A 21506-nucleotide genomic window follows, 5' to 3' on the forward strand; every position below is an offset into this window, starting at 1 on the left:
GTTTTGAGTAATTTTCAGAGGAAGGTAAATCTATACTACTATACAAGCTGTACACTGACTACTTTAAGTTATATCAAAGTGTCATTTCTATAGTGCTGTCCCATGAAAAGATATAATGAAATATTTGCAAAAATGGGAGGGGTGTACTCACTTATGTGAGATACTGTACGTATTTTCAGAATTTACCTTCTAAACCTATGGCTTCCCTTCATTTTCTCCAAGCCCTCTCCTTTTTTGTTCTGTCTCTGTACTGGTGTTGAGTCATAGAGCTTCAGCTACCCACAGATAGCAACAATAAGGTTGTGCTTCATTTCTTCTTCTCGGAAAGGTCAGGAGAATCTCAACCAGATCTTACCGCTGATGAGCCATTGCGATGCAGAGTCATGCAAATTTCTTGCTCAAGTATAAAAATCTTTATACGAAATTCTCAAATGTTGTAATTTCGCGTCATTTGCTTTACCTGGTGCAAATATTACATCGGTTTGAATCGTTGCATTGACTTTTTATATAAATGGCCATTAAAAATTGCTGGTTTCACATTCAGTGTCAACACACCATTAGAATTAGCCTTTTAACCTGAAGAGCCACTTAATACGGAGCACCTGAGTATAGCTGTACAGACAGTAAAAGTAATTTTAAGAACTATATGTAAAGCTAGAGACTAGCTGGTAAGTGAACATAGTGAATAGCATTAAGCAGCTTAAGAGCCAAATATCTCCATCAGAAGTTGGTGGAGACCAAAAACGGAGTTAAGAGGAGAGTGAATATTGGTCTTCCTTTTGTCAGATGGGAAAAGACACAACTCAGAGTGGATGCTTACATGGCAACATGTCTACTGGATGTGTAAACAGGATACTATTCACTAACCAATTTGCCTTATCAACTTGAAAGGTGATAAGATGTTAATGTTTGAGTTGTTTTGCCCCAACAAGGCCAAAAAAAGCTAATGTATATACTGTACAATTTTTAGCTTAAATGCTATTAGGTCAGCTTATGTATAGTCTGAGTGGGCAGAAGTTCGCTGCATAGATCAGCCTCTCATTGGGCGGAACGAGCCACCCGCTGAAGTCCCGCCCTACCACCTCCGGTTGTGTAGCAGTTTTCAACCGTTTTCAACACGGCCTTTACTAACTTTTGCGGTGTTTGATCTTGCGGGGATGTAGCCATTTTTCTGCCATGGTTCGTGTCCTGTAGGCAATATTTTTGTGGGCGCGTTACACCAAAACCTGTTTCCCCCTGGCAATATTTTTTGCAAGCGCACCGTTGCTGTGGCACCGCCCAGAATGATTGTGATTGGTTGAAAGAAATATAAGCAGCCGGGGGCGTTTTTTTCTCCAATCTTAAAGTGAGAGTCGGCCCAGCAAGACCTTCCTTTTCTTGAGAAAGGTCTGGTGAGCGAGACTAGCTTATGTATGACTTAAATATTTGAATCAGAGAATGAAATCCACAGTATTGCTTGAGAAAATATTATTAGTGGAGGTGTCAGAAAGAGGTGTAATGCACTCCCTGATCCGCACTAGAAGCTGAAACTCTCTGTTGGTTAGATGTCATACTTTCTATGTGGTTTGTGGGCTTCTCTATTTGCAGTAATGTTGTAAGTGTTGGAATATATTCCATGCACAGACATCTGCACTTTACAACCATCTTTCAAATCTCATAAAGACCCAGACACATGAATGCAATGAATCATTTATTGATTTCATTAAGGGTTTGCCTTATTCATACTATAGTGATGAAACAGGTGCGTTCAGTTTTGTTTTAGCTACACTTGGACATTAGTTCACCCACACATGAAGACCATCAGAATACATTTACTGGCCAGCCTTTAGTGAGAACACATAAAACATTGTGGTTCATTATAAAGCAAATATAGTCTGAAAACAGCATTTTGCTTTTAAACAGGGCTTTGACAGATGAGATGTAACCATGGATACAGTGCAGTAAATCTCTAGCAATAAATCATGTAACGGTTTTGTGTCTCTGGATTGCTGTTGTGCATCATCATAAACTAAAAGCTGGATCTAGCCTGCCTTTTAAAAGATTGGGACAAACATTTTTTATTGTGTTGAGGAGAAAAGCACATCTGGAATCATTTGGGTTTTTATGAATTTTAGCTACAAGAACAAAAACGCTTCAGTGACATTCCTCAGACTGAGTAAATGTTCCACTTTGGAAGCACAATACTGACATGAAGTGAATTTAATGGCTAGCAAAACACAATGCTGATCCGGTGTGATAAATCTCTTCCTTGTTTTACCTGTGACGCCCAGTGCATCTGAGCTTTTACCATTCAGCGTTACTTCAACAGCTGACTGTCTTGAAAGATTTGTGGAAGTGAGCCTGGATCCATCCCATCTCCATTGATGCACTTTTATTGCTGTTTTTGTTTATGGAAAGTCATTCAGTCTCTGCTTGGATATGATATAAAACTGTATTGTTTCTGCTGCTCGGGGTGTTCATACAGTTATGCTCTTTGCTCTTTGATTTCCCGACATTGTTTTAAAAAGGAAAGGGGGAAACAAGGGCCCGTATTCTGGGCAGATATCCAGCTACAAGTCTTCAAAGCTACCTGGTCTGTGAGGCACTTGAAACAAATGAATTTTGGCATGTTCACATGGGCAAAACGCCAAGTTTCTAACTCAAAAGCAGCGCCGCATTCGTCATTCAATCAGATAAGGGTTTAAATACTGGTCAAAAGAATGAAACATTAATTAAACAGGTTTTCACACACATCACGGCATTGTTGTGCGTGTTGTGCTGTCGATGGAAATCTAAATGGCAGGCTCAAAGTCGAGAAAAGATTTTTGTTTTGTGTGGAAAATGTGTGTAATGTGTGTGAGCTGTTTGCTGTCTTGCTGTGGCTGAATAATTTGCTCCCAGGCAGGTCAGTCTGCCTCCTGCCATTCCTTCCACAGCACAGGCCAACGGATGTCCTGCACTTTAGTACAGCCAGTAGACGTTAGCATGCACTCGGGTCTCCAGCCTACACTGCTAGAAACAGCTTCACACATGTAGTCCTTAGATTCTATCGTCCTGTTCTTGCAGTTCCTCTTGGTTGCCTTTCAAAATACCTGCACTGTGGCTTCACCATTATATCGATAAACCATATCATATTATCTGGTGGCAACTCAAGTCCACAATAGAAATTTTAAAAAAGCTATTATGGACAGTAATAATCTGCGTCAAGAAGTCCAGGGTTGTCTGTGTTTGCTGTTGCCATACAAAGAGGCTTCTTTTCCCTTCCTGCCACAGCTGACTCACCACTGGAAAAATTGAACTTCCTGTGCATGTCCCTAACAGCCCTTTGAAGACGACGTGGACGTGTTTGCTTTAAGTTTCTCTTTCTCATTAGACAACCAGCTGCTCTCTGTTGGTTTTGGCCAGGCTTGATAAGTCAGGTGCTTTTCATTGGCACAGGAAGATGATTTCTTTGCACCATGATATAAAGAGTATAATGGATGAGCAGCATTTTTTAAATATACTGTTATTGGGTCTCGGTTCACTTGTTAGTGAACCCTGGTGCGGTTTGCTTACAGTTGGAATGCAAATGGACTATCCAGCAAACCAAAGAGAGGAAGTGAACCAAAGAGAGGAAGTGACGCAGTGCGTTTTGGGTAGAAAAAACATGCTTGATAGCCCACTGCCTCGCCTGCTGCTCATACTGGGCATAATATGGCAGATAATTGTCAGGGGCAAGATTTAAGAAGAAAAGGTATCACATAGGGGTATAATGCAAAGTAAAAACATCAATATATATAATCATCTTTAAGATATGCCTTTATTTTAACTCATGGCACGTCTGTGTCACGTTTTTGTCCAAGCACACATCCTTCATAAACATTCAAACAGTGCTAGTGGCCTTGTGCCAGGCAGACAATGATAAGCAGCCAAGAGAAAGATAATGAGGATATTTACTGATATCGTCCCATATTGATTGCGGGCCCTTGAATTAAAGTGAATCAAAATAAAACGTAGCAGACTTAATGGTATCAGCAGATGTCTTGAGGTTGTCCAAAGAATCAATATATCGTATCGTGATGAAACTTTTGATTTACACCTTTGTATTACGATACAAACACAACACTTTGTTTGTGAAGGCAGTTGGTTCACAGTCATGCAGACATCTTTCATGCATTCATTCATTTAAACTTTAATTTAAGACTCGGGAATTGAAGGAGACCCTCATTTTCAATGATGCCGAGCATGAACAAAAACATTGAAAACAATCAGTAAGCACACAAAGGTGCAGTTGAAACAGAAATTAAATCATACCAAACAACAATAGCCGTAAACGATTGCTAAATTAGAAATGCAGGGTGATAAACATGCTAAGGTGTAGGTGTATAGTTAAAAGCATTAACATTCAATTAAAACAAGATCAGTGTCTAAGTTTAAGGTCTTTTGCAGATTATTCCATGTGTAACGTGCACTGTAAGAGAGTGACATTCTTCCTAATTCAGTTCCGATTAAGGGAGCATGAAGCAACAACCAAATCTGTGAATGAGTACTTAGTCCTAATAAACATGTCCACCAATGCCTCCTCATGCTTGTGTTGACAGATTTAACCAAACTGACAAAGACTAAAACTAAAGAGATTTCCTGTATATTTCAGTCTAGTTTTTATTTTTATTTCAGTTAAATACGTTTATTTTCACACTCAGTTTTAGCTTTAGTTAACTGTTAAGACTGTGCTTTGTATCCTTACTGCATTTGTTATTTTATGAAGAAGAGATGTGTCTGAAAATACAACATGGCTGCTTTGCATTTTAACCAATATCTGAGTCAGTGACTGCTTAATCTGGTGTCATGACTCAAACAATAATTAGAAAACAGAAGCGCAAGCTGTAATTTAAAAATAACTTCCCTACATGACACACATATTGTTACATTTCTAAACTTTACATACTAGTTTTATACTTTGTATTGGGACATATAAGGGACATATTTTTTTATTTTTTACACACTTAACATACTCAGCACATTATACAAGTTTATATTTTTAATATTTTAGATACTATTTTTATATTTTTACATACATCATACTCTATACTTCTTATTTCTACTTATATAATTCTCTGCGCTTTACAGCAGAGCGACTGTAACGTATCACAGTGTCCTCTCTGTGATCAATAAAGTATTCCTGATTCTGTTATATTTGCACTTGCACATTTTTGCAGCTCCAACTGGTATTTTTTTGCCACTCACACTTAATTTTGAACAATATTTCAAGTGTTTTGCAGACTTTAGTGTCTCCTTGATTTACGCTCTCGGTGGCATTTCTGAGCATTCCTCCGGGCCCGGCTGCTCTCCCTTGGCTCTGTGTAGCTGCTGGAGCGTTAACTCTCTCAACATAACTGGAGCAGTGCGGTGATATACAATGACAAGAGTGTTTGTGAATGTCAACAGATCCAGTCCCTTCCTTGTGTTTCCCCAGTTTGTTTGCTTGGTTGTGGCGCAGCAGCCTTAAAGGATCCTTTTATTGCCTTTGCCACAGTATTACTTAACATTCTGTGTGTGCTTGCATGTTTAATCCGTCCCACTGTCCCACAGTGACATGTAAGAGCTTTCACCAACATGCAGTGCTCTCCTTAGCTGGAGCCTGAATACAGTATGTGTAGCAAGTGTTGAGCAACAGACTGTGCTTTGCAGGAGGTTTAACCACAGCTGAGAACAGAATATTTCTACGAATGTGGTGCGTGGGGGGGGTTATTGTCTATTAGGCAAACAAATGTACTCTGAGCTATATAAATGTCCTTCTAAATTAATCTCATATGTCTATTTTCCCCCTTCCAGGTACGCCCAGCCATGATCGAGGACAAGGGTCACCGTGTGACCGACTACTTTGTGGTGGCTGGGCTGACAGACAAGTCCACGCCCCTGGAGCAGGACCTGTCAGAGACCAAGTCCAGCGGGCCCAAAGCGCCCATCACCGACCTGGCCGTCATTAACAGGTCAGCAGGAGAAACAGTGCCAGAGGGCTTCACTTGTATCGACACCACATACAGCGGCCAGCCAGCCAACCTTAATCATGGCAGCCTCAAGAGCCCTGAGCTGTTTCTGTGCTACAAGAGGGGTCGAGGGAAGTCTCCGCTCATTGACATCGGGTGAGTCAGCAGTTTGTTTATGTCACGGTTTGTAATCTGGAGCGCTCGCATGCCTGTAACAGCAAGAGACTCATTATAAGTGGCTTCACTTCTGAGTTGCTGAAGGTACTGTAGGTTCCACTGAACTAACACACCAAAATAATGTGATTGGTAGTCGAATCACTCCTGAATGTATACAGTCAGTCAGACCCAAACTAGCCTGGGTGCTCTGCACATGCTCCACAGTTTCCGCCCCAGGCTTTGACCCTGAAGTCGAATAGCATTAAATGCGTAACAGAGGAAGAGAAGAAAAAGATATGTTGTCCACCATGGTACCAGTTTGCTGCTTGCTAACCGCAAGCTAAGTTGCTTGTCGGTTGTTCGGTCTGTGACGTAATAGATCAAGAGAAAGCTGAAAGGGGGCATATCGCCACTTATCGTAGTAGAGTCGGACATACTTCATCAATAATCGACTCACCTCAAAGACAGAAGTCCAATTAAGTTGCCTAGTCCAGCTGTAATCATAGCTTGACTTAACTGTGCATGTAAATATACTGACTGGTATGATTAAAGATCTGCAAAGTGTCCTGCAGCAGGGCTAATCACTAGCCAACGTGTCACGCAAAAATATTTTTAAAACTTGCATCATTGGTGTCTTTCAAGAGGCCTTTGCCATTGGAGGAATTTTGACATGTCACTGGAGGAAAATCACAGGTGTGAATAATAGATTTAATGATCGCTGAATTCAGTTTAGCTGCTTCAGTTTCAGGATCCTGGTATTGTGCGTGCTGGCTCACTGTCACAGCATACGGGGACACTTGAATAGAACAGAGCCATGGTTAATGTTATTAGCAATACATGTGCTTTTCCTATGGAGAAGCTGCTGTTATAAAGGCCTTGCCTGCAGTGCACCACTCCTCCTACCATTTGTAAGGCTTATCGTACTACATGTATCATACGCCCTGTTCACACGGGACTAGTATAACCTGGGGACCTCATGTGATTTGTTATAATTGTGGAGGTTGTCTGTGATCTTAATCCCGTGCGAATCTGTCATGTCTGTAATTTGTCAAGTAAAAATTCCACCATAAGTCACCCGCCATATTTCACCAAACACTGAGGTCATATGATAATATTAGTCCCCTCCAAATCGGCATCTCAGTGATTTGGGGTCCTATTTTAGACTTCTCCTGGTTTCTGCCTCTTCCTTGTAAAGTCTTATGGAGGCAGCATTGGTGATTATAAATAAAGATTTGACAGTATATGGGTGCAGGAGGCTCATCTTGCTACACAGGATGGAGACCTGTTTGCAGAAAGAGAAAGCTTGAATGTGTGGCAGAGTTGGTTCTGTTTGTTTAACCCACATTAAGAGAAAAAGAAAGGTAAACACTGTACATCATCGCTAATGCTGCTGTGTTTCTTGGTTGTGTACAGTGGAGTTACACCTGACTGCGTGCATCATATCTGAGGAATGAATTCAAGTTCAATACAGACTTCATTTATCCTGTGCAAATGCACCACACCAACCCAGATGTGAGGAGGTAATTTCTAAGTCAGAAGGTCACCTGGTAATACTAGCTGTGCGAGGAGGGCTCTAGTGAAAAGTGTGTCTTGTATTTTGTATTTGTCAGGTTGAATTTAACTTTGATGGCATGACGACACATGTTGTCAGAGGTGGAGGGAAGTGGCTTGCTGACTACTTCAATCACTCGCTTCCTCTCAGCCACACCTCTTCACTCCTGTCCATTGATGCAATTTTCCCGCTCCCCTCTATTATCTTCTAAGAGGGAACTCCGTTATGATTCACCTCATCAAATCCAGTAAGCCTAAAGCCACAACTGCTCTTACTTATTCACAGAGGAGCCAAAAACGTTACCTACATTTCATCACCGGTGCTTTGTGTCGGTTAACTATGCTTTATAAAGGACAATGACGCAACTGCCTGAGGCATTTCAGCTCTCCACACACCTTAGTCTTTGTCTAAAGCCTTTTTGTGTGTCCCACTAACAAACTGGAGTTTCCAGTTACAAGAGACTCGGCGCTGCTCTCTGAAAGATTCTCCTGCAAAGTCAGACTTCCAATTAAAGCTGGCGTTGCTGTATAAAGATCACAACTGGTGTCCACCTGTTGTCTCGTGAATTTGGCTCATTCCACATTATTAATGTGATTCCCTTCAGATAAATGTAGCTGTAATCTACAGAACCACATAAAACCCTTATGAAACCCTGCAGCCGTCACTGCACTGAGCATAAACAGAAGATCGTATGTCAAGTCAGGTTTCCTTTAAGTGCTTGCGCAACCCTGCTTAGCATGCTAACGGACATATGGGGTTACATTCAAGGATTCACAGTCACTGTCGAGCTGCTTTATGGTTTGTTTTTTTTCTTTGCTTGAAGCACCAAATCAGTCATGCAGCTTAATGAGACTGAATAACAGATTTCACAAGCTTCTTTTCTGTGCTGCTGCAAACAGAGATGATATGAAGAGACTCCCAGTGTAAAATTAATGATTGGTTGCTTGTGTGGTTTAATAAGAATACCATAAGTAAATGCATTATGGCATTGGCTCACTTCCTGATGCTTCTGTTTCAGTTGAGCTGCAACACAGAGGGTCAGTATATATTTTTGGCCGTGTCACAACACCTTCCCATCAGCTGATTTCTGTCCCACCTGCTATCCACTGAAAGAATAAATGAAAAACTAGCAACCTGTAAATCATTGATTCTTCCTTCTGCCACCTCTGCTGTCAGTGAAGCCAGCATTTCCAGCCCGGGGCTCCACGGCGTCACGACTCACTGTGCCCATTAGGACTCTGTTTTTGTTGCCTAAATGAGAATTCGCTGGCAGCTGTCCTCCTGGCCTCTTTAGGTTTGTCCTGCATTCTTTACAGAATAAATGGAGTGTTGCAGGACTGTTATATCTGCGATGGCTGCCCCCGTAGCCTGCAGAAGATTAAAAAATGTGTTTTGGGGTCTGTCTTAGTTAAAAGAGGGCAGCAATCACTGCGTTTGGCCTCCCACATGGCATTGTCCAGATGGAAAGGGAGGACACGGAGCATGCTGCCATGGAAGCCCTGCAGTCATGCAAGAAAAAGAAAGAAAAAAAAAATCCAACACAGTAGGACACTGATTGCTTTCCTGACTGCAACTTTTAGCTGTGTGATACTCCTTGGTGGGAGTGATAAGAAAACTGAGACTGGGGATGCACAAAACATTTTGGCAGTAATCCATATTGTTTTATTACATTCAGAGTGCCCGTTGGATATGAGCATCGCGATATGAAAGTTTCCCTTACTGTCTGGGATTGGAATGAGTCAGCTGGTAAATATGTCTGAATCACATCACCCATTGAAGGCGGGCTTCTCACTGAGGCCTTAAAGAGAAACCAGAGCTTTAAGAAGAAAGTCAGTGGTGCTGACCACACACTGATCCTCTCTGTAGAACAGAAGAACCAGAGATTATCCTCACCAAAGAGCCACACTTTCAGCCTCTTACTCATCGTCTCTAAATCTTTCCTAAATCAGTTTGAATGTGGACTGATGTGTTTATACTGCAGCATTGCAGTGCACATTTTTTTTGCCAGATTTTTACACCAGTGTTGTAAATTAAAATGGATAAAACTGTTTTTGAGAAATTTAAGAAGTTTCCTTCCAGATATTTCCAGTGAAAGCAAATGGAAAGTCTGTGGAAGGGAGAGCTTGAGTTTGTCTTTTCTGTGAGCCTAATGTTTTCTGTGAACTTCAAAGACTTAAAGCTGCATTAATCAATAGCTTTATGAGTGATTAGAAGAGAGTAGAGGAACAGAATTGCGTTTTAGTCAACTACATCACCCCCTACAGCTTGTTCAGAAAGTTTTTGTTACTACTAGGGATGTTCCTGGCGACTAATTTCCCCGTTGACTAATTGAAAATTTTAATTGCTAGTCGACTAGTCTAAAAAAGGGAAAACACTCAAAATTTAGCACAATTTATCGTTAAGTATTTGAAACATTGTCCCCAAAAAATATTGTGTGCATTAAATGCCCTTTGAATCCTTTAATCACGATCTTCAACATCCATGTCGGATTTTAAATGCTGCTGAAGTATGAGACACTTTGTGCCGTGCAGTATAAACGTGAACGTGACAGCAACTCAGTCAAAAGTTAACCACTAAAATAACATCTAAAATAAATAAATTGCCTCTGAAACATGGGGCTCTGATTTGAATCTTGCAGATTATTCGACAAAAATGATAGTGTTCACTTTAAAGTTAATAAAACAACATCTAAATTATAATTAAACTTCAGCTGAAATGAGAGGCATTTTGCGCCGTGCAGTATGAACGGCCTACATGCTATCTTGTTTTCATTTTCTAGATCAAAGTACTGCCAAACCGTGCTGGTTTAGCGAGAGGACGTCTCTCCAATGTCCCACTGTGCTGTTTAAAAACTCCAGTCTACGCGAGCATTACCGCGGGGAAGGGTCTGCTGTCTGACTGCTCTGTAGCACCCACTAGTGGCGGGCGGCCGCATGACAGTTAAGCGGCCTTGTACGTGAATAAAACACAAATAGGTTTGACCGACTAATATTTTCTGGTGCCGACTAGCAAGGGGGCGGAAGTTTAATCTTTTAGACGACTTATCACTCGCATCCCTAGTTATCACAGAGAGAAAGTTGAGAACCGACAAAAGAATTACAGGTACCTGTACTGGTATCGATTGGTACGTCCTTGTGATAAAACCACTAGATTTATCCCATTAGCTCTACAGAGCACTTTAGCGTCTTATAGAGCCTGTTTAGACCTGGTGTTAACATGCGTTTCAGTGATCCGAACACAAGTGGCAGCCGAGACACATCCCTGTTCACACCGGTACCTACCATGCGTCTCCAGCTGACCGCTTGAGTTCAGATTTCATTACTGCCCAACGCACAGTTATTACATCCACTCCTCTGCTAGCTGCTCTGTAGCATGCTTGCTAGTCACGTTAGCAGTTGTGTCAGCTCAGCTATAGATATAGCTGTCAGCAGAATTCATCATGTCTCCTTCCATAGGCCAAAGCAAGGCGTCCAACTTGACATAAAATGTGTAAGTTAAGGAGCTTTTACTACACTGTCACCAAAACAACCACCACATCCTTCACCAATTATTAGAGTCCTTGCATCAGGATTATTTAGTTTACACTACAAAACATATGTGGTCAAATGCGTCCTAGTTTACCTCAGCAAGTGGTTCAAGTGATCGGATCACAGTGCATCTAGGTGGTCGTCTAGAGTTGTCTTTAGCGCTGTCCACTTGAAGATGTATGTTCATACCAGGTTTAAACAGGCTGTTAGGTTATAGTTTTTGTGCAACTTTACTGTTTTGGTTGACTCTCACCATCCTCATCACTGTTGTTTCCAGCCGTTCTCAGCTAAAAGATATTGACAAATGTGCTGTATACTTCCTGCACAGCAACAATCCACACACAGACAAAGTTAGATAGTGACGATAGTGTAGATACGATATGGCGATAGCATGGATAGAATTGGATATGTCCTCATTTTCCCTCTTACACTCTATGAAAAACATCAACAACTTCAACGCATTTAAAAGTAAAACTGGGGTTTTATCAGTGTCTCTATTGTGTTGAATTTGTCCCAAGTATTCTGTTGTCTGTATACTGTCATAAAGCATGACTTGGTTCAGGGCTGATGGAAAAATAAACTAGACAGATGGCAGTAGGAAAGCATCTTTTCCTTTATCGATGTGATGTATTCCCTGCAAGATCCACCCTGGTAATTCTGCTTTCAGAGGATCCTCTGAAAGCCTTTGCTTCAGACTGTTTACCTCATTATTCATGTTGTGGTTGACACCTTTGTCATTTGGGGAAACCACACCAGCAGGAAACATCCACTATTTGTTGTGTTGGTTGTTGTTTTTCTTGAGCACCTCACAGAAATTCCCAGATGATTCCTGGATTATTTTACAGTCTTCTATCTTTCTTGCTGTCTGTTTCAAACTCCTAATTTGCTGTTAGCTTCAAACTTGAATGCCCTTTTGTTTTGCAGTGTTAACTAAACTGTTGCATCATTAGAATGTGAGTTATGTGTCTTTTGGCAGCTGGGCTTGTTTAAGAAATGAAAGCCATGCCTGACAGCAGAGCTGAATCCAGGATAGCACTCTTTCAGAGCCACCTAATTGTCTGTGAGAGCTTTGTAGTATGTATGAGTCATTGTATTACCAGCATTTACTGAAGGATTACATCTTTATTTTTCTCTGCTGCAGACTTTTGTGCATAATCTCATCTTCATTTGTGATGGAGGCACAATATGCGCCTCATCATTTTCCAAGTGTTGAGCTAACATTTTTACCCACTGTCTATTGTGTCTATCAGGGTGCTTTACGAGGGCAAGGAGCGTCTGATCCACGGCTGCGAGGTCATCCAGGCCACACCGTACGGCCGCTGCGCCAACGTTAACAACAGCTCTGCCAACTCGCAGCGCATCTTCATCACCTTGCGCAGAGCGCCGCCCGTCCAGCCTCAGAACTCCCTGGCAGTGACAGACATCTGCGTCATTATCACCAGCAAAGGCGAGACGCCACCACATACCTTCTGCAAGGTGGATAAGAACCTCAACTGTGGCATGGTAAGTCTGATTTTTAGATTCCTGAACTAGTACTCATGCATCATCAGTTGAAATTCAGATGTGTAATGTATGTTTTTAATCTTTCAGTGGGGATCCAATGTGTTCTTGTGTTACAAGAAGTCAGTATCTGCGTCTAACTCCATCAGTTACAAGGCTGGTGAGTAAAAGTTAGTTATTTTTCTGAGGGCTCACCATGTTAGAAATTGACAGCAATGAGGTCTGCAGTTACCTTGATTTACCTTGATTTACCTTGATGTCTTAAATTTTATAAATATTAGGCCTTAAAAGTCATAAAAACTGTATAAAATTTGAATTTCTGAGGTCTTAATTGACTCAAACATTTTATCTAATTTAATTTTTTGTGAAAATGAGTCAAGCTCTTCTGCATGAAAGTCCATATTTCAGATGTTACAAATCTTTAAATCTACCACTGAACCTAAAACTGTCTTTCTACCTTAGACTTGCACTTACCTGTTGGCGAAATGTAGATTAATCTAACTCATTCTAATAAACATATTTCTACATAATACCTGCCTCTGCATGGGATTGCATACACATATATATTACAGTCAAAAATCGGTCTTAAATTTGGTTAAACATTAGCTCAAAAATGTCTTACACAGCTTTAAATTTGAGTGTAGACCCTGGTGTAATTTAAAATGGTGCAGATTTGTATGCTGTCGCAATCAGCCTCTGTTATGTTTTTGTTACAAAGTTCAAGCGAGCGGCGCCTTCAGTGTGTATCTGATCTCCCCGTAGATAGCCAGTGCTTATTACAGCCGGCATTTCTCAACACTTCTGTGACATTTTCACTGACTGAACGCTCCTTAAACAGCTTGGCCTTTGGAACAATTCACCAGCACGCGTTTAATCAGTGTTTATGTGAGTGTGTGTACAAACACACCCATGCAGACGCACACGCTGGCTTTATCTTTTTGGCTGGCCTTTTTCCTGTGAGGCAGCTGTTTATTCATCTCTGATGGCGGCACTTCCTGCCACGCCCATTATTTTTGTGTCGCATTGCGCATGTTCAGTTAAGAATGTGTGTGTCTCGTCAGAACAACATCTCAACAAACAACGCTGAGGAGCAGAACAGTTATTTCCTGCCAGTGAAACTCTTCAAATGAGCCTCTTTTGTTGAATTCTTGCAGAGAAATAAAGACAGAATTGTAGCCTGTCTGGAAGTTTGAGTCACTATATAAACTTTTGGATGTATTTTGTTCAATAGGGTTCAGTTCGGTTTAGGACTAGAAGTTGCAATCCCTGATGCACATACTTGAGACTACAGGTGGGAGTGATAGTGCTGTCTGGGGGTCCGAGTGTGAGCCAAAGGGTTTGATGGATAGAAAAGTAAGACGGAGCAAAGGAAAGGCAGAGCCAAGGAGAGACATCCGTACACGCTACATCTCCCTACTCCCTACCTAACTTTAATTGAGGTGGAGTTTTAACTAGTCAGTTGTTGTTGCACATACTTGCGATTATGGGTTAGAGTTAGGACCATGCTTGGGGAGGGCTGTTGGGGGTTTTAGGGAGGGTAAATGCTTCATTGGGGTCATCAGGTGGGTACCCTCCTTCACGGGTGTTTCGATGATAGGCCCACAACACCTTGACCGCATCATAGTAGCACTTGAGTATATAATTATCATGTGTCTTTACCTTTGTTCTCCAGGTCTCATCTTTCGTTACCCAGAAGAGGACTACGAGTCTTTTCCTCTGTCAGAATCTGTCCCTCTGTTCTGTTTGCCCATGGGTGCCAAGATCGAATGTTGGGCACCGAACACACGAGATCCTCTGCCTGTCTTCTCCACATTCGTCTTAACCATCTCCTCTGGTGAAAAGGTGAGACAGAAGATTGATACCTGATTTAATGTACTCTTTGAAAAGAGGTAAAACTGGCTATTAAGGCAAAAAGTTTGAAAATGTAACCAAAGGACTTTATCCATCTCTGGTTCCAGGTGTATGGATCAGCCATCCAGTTCTACGAGCCACATCCAGTGGATCAGTTGAGCGAGAAGCAGAAGATCCAGCTGGGCTTGCTCACCACCGTGGAGAAGAAGATGATCCCCAACCGGCCTGTAAACACCAATAAGTGCATCTGCCTGCTGTCCCGCTGGCCCTTCTTTGAGTCCTTCCGCAAGTTCCTGATGTTCCTCTACAAGCTCTCCGTCTCAGGCCCACACCCACTGCCTATTGAAAAGTAAGAATCTGCCTGCACTGTTTAATGATTTGTTGAGCGGGAATTAAATAGATACTTCACCCCCCAAATCACAGTTTGCATATCTCACCTCGTGTTATGTTGAATTTGTGAAATAATGTTTGTTTTTCTCACATGCTTCTGGTGAACGAAGAATCCAATAACAACTCGTGCAGTATAATCCAAGTCCTATTTATCCAGTCATATGCTCAGTACCCAAACAAACAGCCCCTCCGACGGGGAACTGCACTGAAAGTAAACCTGATACTTTCTTCAAAGCCAGACTCCACTGACAAAACCTGTAATTTTACCTCGCTGAACACTGGAGCTGCTGGTCTACCACTACCTCTATCAGTGAGTTTGTCTGTGTTACTGTTTGACTTTGTTGAATCTGAACTAACCCTTTAAAACACCGAAGTCACACAGTAACACAAACTAGCTGATCGAGGCAGCGGCAGACCAGCAGCTCCAGTGTCCAGCGAGATAGAATTACTGTTTTTGTCAGTGGAGTCTGGCTCTAAAGGGAGCAGGAGTAATTGTCATTTTCAGTTCAGTTTTAAATAGTAAGGTTTAAGAAAAAAAACACGTGTGTTTTGGAAGTATTGAGCATTTGACTGGATAAATGACACTTGGATAATACTGCATGAGTTGTGTGAGAGTTTGTAAATGGATGTTTTGACATAGTTTTACTGTTGTTAGATGTGGACCCCTATGACTTAAATTGATGTAGAAATTTCTCTGTTTTTGGATTCTTCGTTTGCCTGAGTGCCTGGGTGAGAAATCGATATATAAATTGTGACGTTTGGATAAAGTATTCCTTTGACGCGGCACACCGTTCACATCTCAAAGCTTACGTTTTGTTAGGTGAATGTAGTTGCTGCATATGTATCAAAATTACATGAAGACGATGAAGACAATGACTGCATTTTGGATTTTTCTCCCAACAGGCACATCTCGCACTTCATGCACAATGTGTCATTTCCTTCCCCTCAGAGGCCAAGAATATTGGTCCAGGTGACATATTTTTTTAAATAATCTCTTTACACTAGTAGTTGTCAATCTCAGTATGCTTTAATATGTGTATAACTTTAAATGAACTTTATAAAATGTTTCCTTTCAGCTCTCGGCACATGACACCTTGATCCTCTCCCAGCCTGTGTGTACACCTTTACCCCTCAGGTACAACTAGCTTTGCTTCACTTAATCATTTCACAATAGATAATATGTTGTGTTAGTTTGTCAAACACAGGGCGGCACTTTCAGCTCATTCTTTATACTTTGAGAATTTTATTCCATTTCAAACTGAGTGGAGCTGTCTTTCCTGACGTATTCTCTGCTTTGTCTGAAAGAAAAACAGCTGAGCAGTGTCTTATCCCAGAAAAAGGAAAACAAACTCAGTCATGTTTAAATAGCTAAAAACAGCATAAGGCATCATTATTTTTGACACTTTTTCCACCACTACACTGCATCATTTTGTTGATAAGTTTGTAGTTAATATAAACATTTCTTTGTGTGTCTGCATGCTGCCTAATGTTTCCTTGAAAACCCACAAAAATGGAGATTGTCAGGCTTTTGTTAAAGCTAACAAATCACTAATTGGTGTTGAACTTAACGTGACTCACTGCTGCTGTTGCTGCTGCCTTTGTGTTCGTTATTTGCGAAGCTTAGACACAATCTCAGAAACCCTACATGAAATAGGAAATTAATTTTGCCCTCTAAATGGTCGTATTAGGTTCTGAAAATGTCTGACAGCTTGACAGCATATGTAAACTGCATTAGTAAATAGAAAGAGCGGAACAAGTAGACTCTTAGCAGCACTGACAAAATGAAATTTAATAGCCGTATTTTCTTAGCAACATTAGAAAGTACTTCACATCCACATATAATCTTAAAACAGTGAGTATGAGAAGTTTTCTCTCTCTCTTTTTTTTTTTTAAGATATTTTTTGGGGCATTTTGCCTTTAATCGATAGGACAGTTAAGCGTGAAAGGGGGAGAGAGAGGGAGTGACATGCAGCAAAGGGCCACAGGCTGGAGTCGAACCCGGGCCGCTGCGGCAACAGCCTTGTACATGGGGCGCCTGCTCTACCACTAAGCCACCGACGCCCCAGAAGTTTTCTCTCTTACGTAACTCATGTCCGTCTCTAGTTACAAACCCAGTTATAAACCCCTTTTCACACTCACTCCATCCCCTGAGTTCCTTTCTGTTTTGCTTGCCGTTGTCTGCCTGAGCTCATCAACTCATTCATCATCTCCTGTGTTGCTCTCCCTCCCTGTCAGCGGGGCAGACTACGGCACTCTGCTGATGAATCTGGGCTCAGAGAACTGCGCCACGCTGCTGCACTTTGTCCTGCTGGAGAGCAAGATCCTGCTGCACTCACTGCGGCCCGCTGTGCTCACCGGAGTGGCCGAGGCTGTGGTGGCTGTGAGTATGGAAGTCATATTCAGACACAGTGTTTATTACTGCAACATTGGCTGTTTAATCTGCTGAAATCTTCAGTTTAGAAGATAAGATTGAAATATTAAAACAGCCGTTCCATGAAATACTTAATGGTTAAAATGAATTTAACATTACAGCCATCGTTATCACCCATTCTCTGCCTTTTGGATAGCCAGACCTTCACTGTACTGACCATATTATGAATGTATGTACAGATGTTTTGCCCTGAGAATTCAATGAATACCATTGGGTGTCTCTTCTATGCACCATCTAAAAAAGTGGTGCTAGCTTTCAAAGTGTCTCTCCACAAGTAGTACTCAAGAAAATACTACTTTATAATCCTTTTTATGCATAATTATCCTTTCATCATTCTTGTTGGGATGAAGCAGCTCTGTAGGGAGGAAAATATAACCAAATCATCTGCACACACAAAAGCATTGATCATGAGATGATCAGAAACACAGCCTGGTTCACAAGCATTTAACTGCACATCCATATATAAGTTGAATAAGAGTTTAGATAATGCGTCTAACTCTTCGAGGTGGGGGAAAATATCGATACAGCATAGTATCGCAATTTTTTTGTGTGGCAATATCGTATCCTCACAGTATTGATTTTTTTAATACATAAATTATTAATATTACAAATACAAATTAAACCTCTTGTAGCTTAGTAGAATGATAAAATCAATTGCTATTTCAGTCCAGTAGATAAATTATGCTGCTGCAAAAAATAAAATGGCTGAAGTGAGATGAACGGACTGAAAGCTTTATCTTGTTAGATGAAACAGATGTAACATTATTTACAATTGAAAAAAGGTAATAAATTGCAATATATTGCATTATATTTTATCGCAGTACTCAGCATATGGCAACATATTTTAAATTACAATAATATTGTATCGTGGATCCTCTGGTGACTCCATTACTGACATTAAAAGGATCAGTCCCATCTCTACCTCCTCTAATCTCCATACTAAATCAAGAAAAGTTATATTTATGTAATGAGCACTTTTCATGATTGATTTGATCAGATGCCTTTAAAGCACTCCAGAAAGCACATAAATATGGTAGAAGTGTGTAGGACTGTCATTATCATGACTATTAATGTCACTTGCCTACTTATATTTGATGATGGTAAGAAACTCTGGTAGAATGCTGTGAAGTACAAACACATTAAAACAAGCAGCGAGAAAAGGAACAGGTTTTTTGACAAACGTGTTTTAGATGTTCAACAGCAGTGTGATTAATTCTACATGCATAATGTCATCTAGGTTTCTCATGTTTATTCAGACATTTCATCAGAAATCAGGATTCCCTCAGTGAAGTGAACTCAGCATTAACAAGAGTGAACTGTTTCACTGTGCAGACAGTTAGACAAGTCATAATAATGCCCGTACATTTATTGTTTTTCCACTTAAATCTTATTAAAACAATTTTTGTGATATTGGCATGTTGGTTACAACAGCATAATTAAATAATTGAAATATAATTAAGAGCTTACAAAACAAAAACTGCTTTGGTAAATCAACATTTTTACAGCCTTAAGGATTAGTGCATCTATGGATTATTATTCCAGTCCAGTGTTGTCTTTTTGAGTCTTGTATACAGTCCATTTTCCCAATTTCTTTCTAGCTGTGCTTCTTGTAGTCTCAGTATATGTCAATTTCTCTATTATTTTTCCACAATTGTTAGCCATTGGTCCTTTGTTGGTGGTGTTTCTTTACCCCAGCTCCTAGTAATCACTTTCTTGCTTGCTACTAGCAATATTTTGATCAAATTTCTGTCACTAGCAGTAACATTTTCCTCAGAAAATATACAAATATAAAGCACCAAACCACTGTTAGGAACCTCATATCCTAGGATGGGCTCGAGCTCTTTACATACCATTTACCAAAATGCAGTTATTTTCTGACATTTCCAAAAAACATGAGAGTGGTCTGCATCAAAATACCTCTATTTCAACTGTGACAAATTACACTACATCGTACTTAATGTTCCAAAAAATATTGCCTCTCCTCCAGTGGTTTGACTTATATTTCACTGAGCTTGATTGTTGATTCTGCAGCTCCATGAACATAATTGAACTTTGCCAACCATTTCTCCGAAATACACAGGATGTCACAATCGTCACAAATCCACCAAGTGCATTTGAAGTTTTGCAATAAATCAGTTACAATAAAGTAAAGAAGCGTATCATATTATATGCCCTTAAATGTGACCTAGTTGCCCAGATTTAATTCTGGAGTTTGATGCTGACATTATACACAAGTAAAGAGTTAGGGGCAAAAAACTGGGCTCACCAACATCAGCTTTTATACATTTTTACTCAAGTGTAGCCTTTTAAAAACATACTGGCAGGTTTTAGTATAATGACACTTTGATTATTTGTACCTCCAGGGGGTGTAATGTAAACCCTTAATTATCCTCAGGCTGGTTGTAGTAATTGTGCCTTTCTCTCTTGTCTCTCCTCAGATGATCTTCCCCTTCCAGTGGCAGTGTCCCTACATCCCCCTGTGCCCGCTCTCCCTAGCAGGCGTCCTCAACGCTCCATTGCCTTTCATAGTGGGCGTGGACTCCCGCTACTTCGACCTTTACGACCCCCCGCCTGATGTTGTCTGTGTGGATCTGGACACAAACACTATCTACCTGTACGCTGCGCTTTGATACTGAACCCATGTGGCTGCCTGCTTTGTAGTCTGTATTTGCAGCTTGCATAATGTTGAACCATCTCAAATATTGCAGCAGCACATTTGTTACACCATGAGCACGTGGCAGATTATTTTATTTCAGCTCTCCTGTTACTTCCAGCTCACTGCCTTTGTGGTATTGTTATGTGTCGCAGGTCTGACGAAAAGAGACACAGCAACTGGAAGAACCTCCCAAAGAAGCCCTGCAAGAGTCTCGTCAACTCCCTGAGCAACTTGCACCACCAGCTGGCCACAGGTACAAACTGCACCTCACCTCCTCTTACAGCAAAAACCTTACTCCAATTATTTATTTCTCACTAGATTAATTTACAAGGAATGGAGAAAATTTCTGGTCTGACATTGCTGTAAACATGAGCTTGCGGATGTGTCTGTTTCCAAGGCTACAACAATGCCACAAACTATGATGGTAAAAATTAACATAGGGCTGAATCTTTATCACAGCCTAAAAAATACTTTGGCTGTTGCAATAGATTTCATCATCTTGTCAGCCCATGTTACTCTGTCCACCCCCTGTGGTTATATATGGAGACCCACAACTGATTAAATGTAGTGAAAGACTCAGACAAGTCAAAAATATAACTGAATATAGGAGTAATATTGTTAGTCAAATAATTACAATTAAGTGTAACAATAATAATAATAATAATAATAATACACATTTGTAGTTTGCAAAGTGCTTTACAAAAACAAAAGGTAAAAACAAAAAAATAGAAAACTTTGAACAGCATATTAAAATACAAAGAAATACAAGATATAAGAATAAAACAAGATAAGTGAAGCTAACTGAAAGATAAAAGCTCATTTTGTAGGCATCAGTTTTTGTAATTATGAGATAAGATTTAAAAATCTTCAGTCAGATGGTTGACTGGTTGATGGTTGAAATGATTATTTTTTTGTTTGTGACAAAATAATTGTTTGTGGCGCCTTTTCAGTCCTATGAAGTTGCTTGCCTGGTGCATACGCCAAAAAAGTTTTCAAGCGTGCGGATTTACTTTCCAACTGAATATGCGCAGTAGTGTTTGTCCCACGGGCCCTGTCCACAAGCTCCCACTGGGCTTTACATTGTGAAGATGTTAAAAATGTATAAATTGCTTCTCTTGGTTTTACAAATATAAAACCTCCATAGCTCCATAGCTCAAAATTTTGAAATAGAAACAGTCATATAGTTGACCTTGCAGTTCGAGGTGTCCTGTCAACAGTTTCAGATATTTTTTTGTTACAGTGGTGGTCCTTGGGGAAAATGCTTTTTGGGCTGTAGGCTTTTTTTAGTTGTTGCAATACCGCAAGTGGCCACTGGGAAAAATTTGCTGCAAGGCTGAGTGGCTCTCCTGGGGACCTGTTTATTGAGGGCCACTTGATGAGGAAAAGAAAATGTGTGGGGAAAATAGAGTTTAAAACAATAAAATTGGCTAGTAAAAGACAGAGTGAAATGAATGAAGTTTTAATTTATTTTATAAACTGATAAAGGACAGGAAAA

The 21506-nt window shown here is 40.5% G+C and overlaps 1 protein-coding gene across 2 annotated transcripts in view; it reads left to right on the forward strand.

Moving 5' to 3' along the window:
* dennd4c (DENN/MADD domain containing 4C) overlaps positions 1 to 21506 on the forward strand; it is a 53072-nt gene that overhangs the window by 18460 nt on the left and 13106 nt on the right. For both annotated transcript variants that reach the window (XM_050066610.1, XM_050066611.1), the window contains exons 2-11: positions 5794 to 6104; positions 12434 to 12686; positions 12774 to 12843; positions 14356 to 14525; positions 14642 to 14883; positions 15828 to 15894; positions 16001 to 16059; positions 17160 to 17304; positions 19794 to 19969; positions 20164 to 20264. In XM_050066610.1, coding sequence (XP_049922567.1) covers positions 5806 to 6104; positions 12434 to 12686; positions 12774 to 12843; positions 14356 to 14525; positions 14642 to 14883; positions 15828 to 15894; positions 16001 to 16059; positions 17160 to 17304; positions 19794 to 19969; positions 20164 to 20264 — 1582 coding nt within the window. In that variant the 5' untranslated portion in view covers positions 5794 to 5805. The remainder of the gene's footprint in view (positions 1 to 5793; positions 6105 to 12433; positions 12687 to 12773; positions 12844 to 14355; positions 14526 to 14641; positions 14884 to 15827; positions 15895 to 16000; positions 16060 to 17159; positions 17305 to 19793; positions 19970 to 20163; positions 20265 to 21506) is intronic.

Source organism: Epinephelus moara, chromosome 17, assembly GCF_006386435.1.
Source record: "Epinephelus moara isolate mb chromosome 17, YSFRI_EMoa_1.0, whole genome shotgun sequence".
NCBI lineage: Eukaryota > Metazoa > Chordata > Actinopteri > Perciformes > Serranidae > Epinephelus > Epinephelus moara.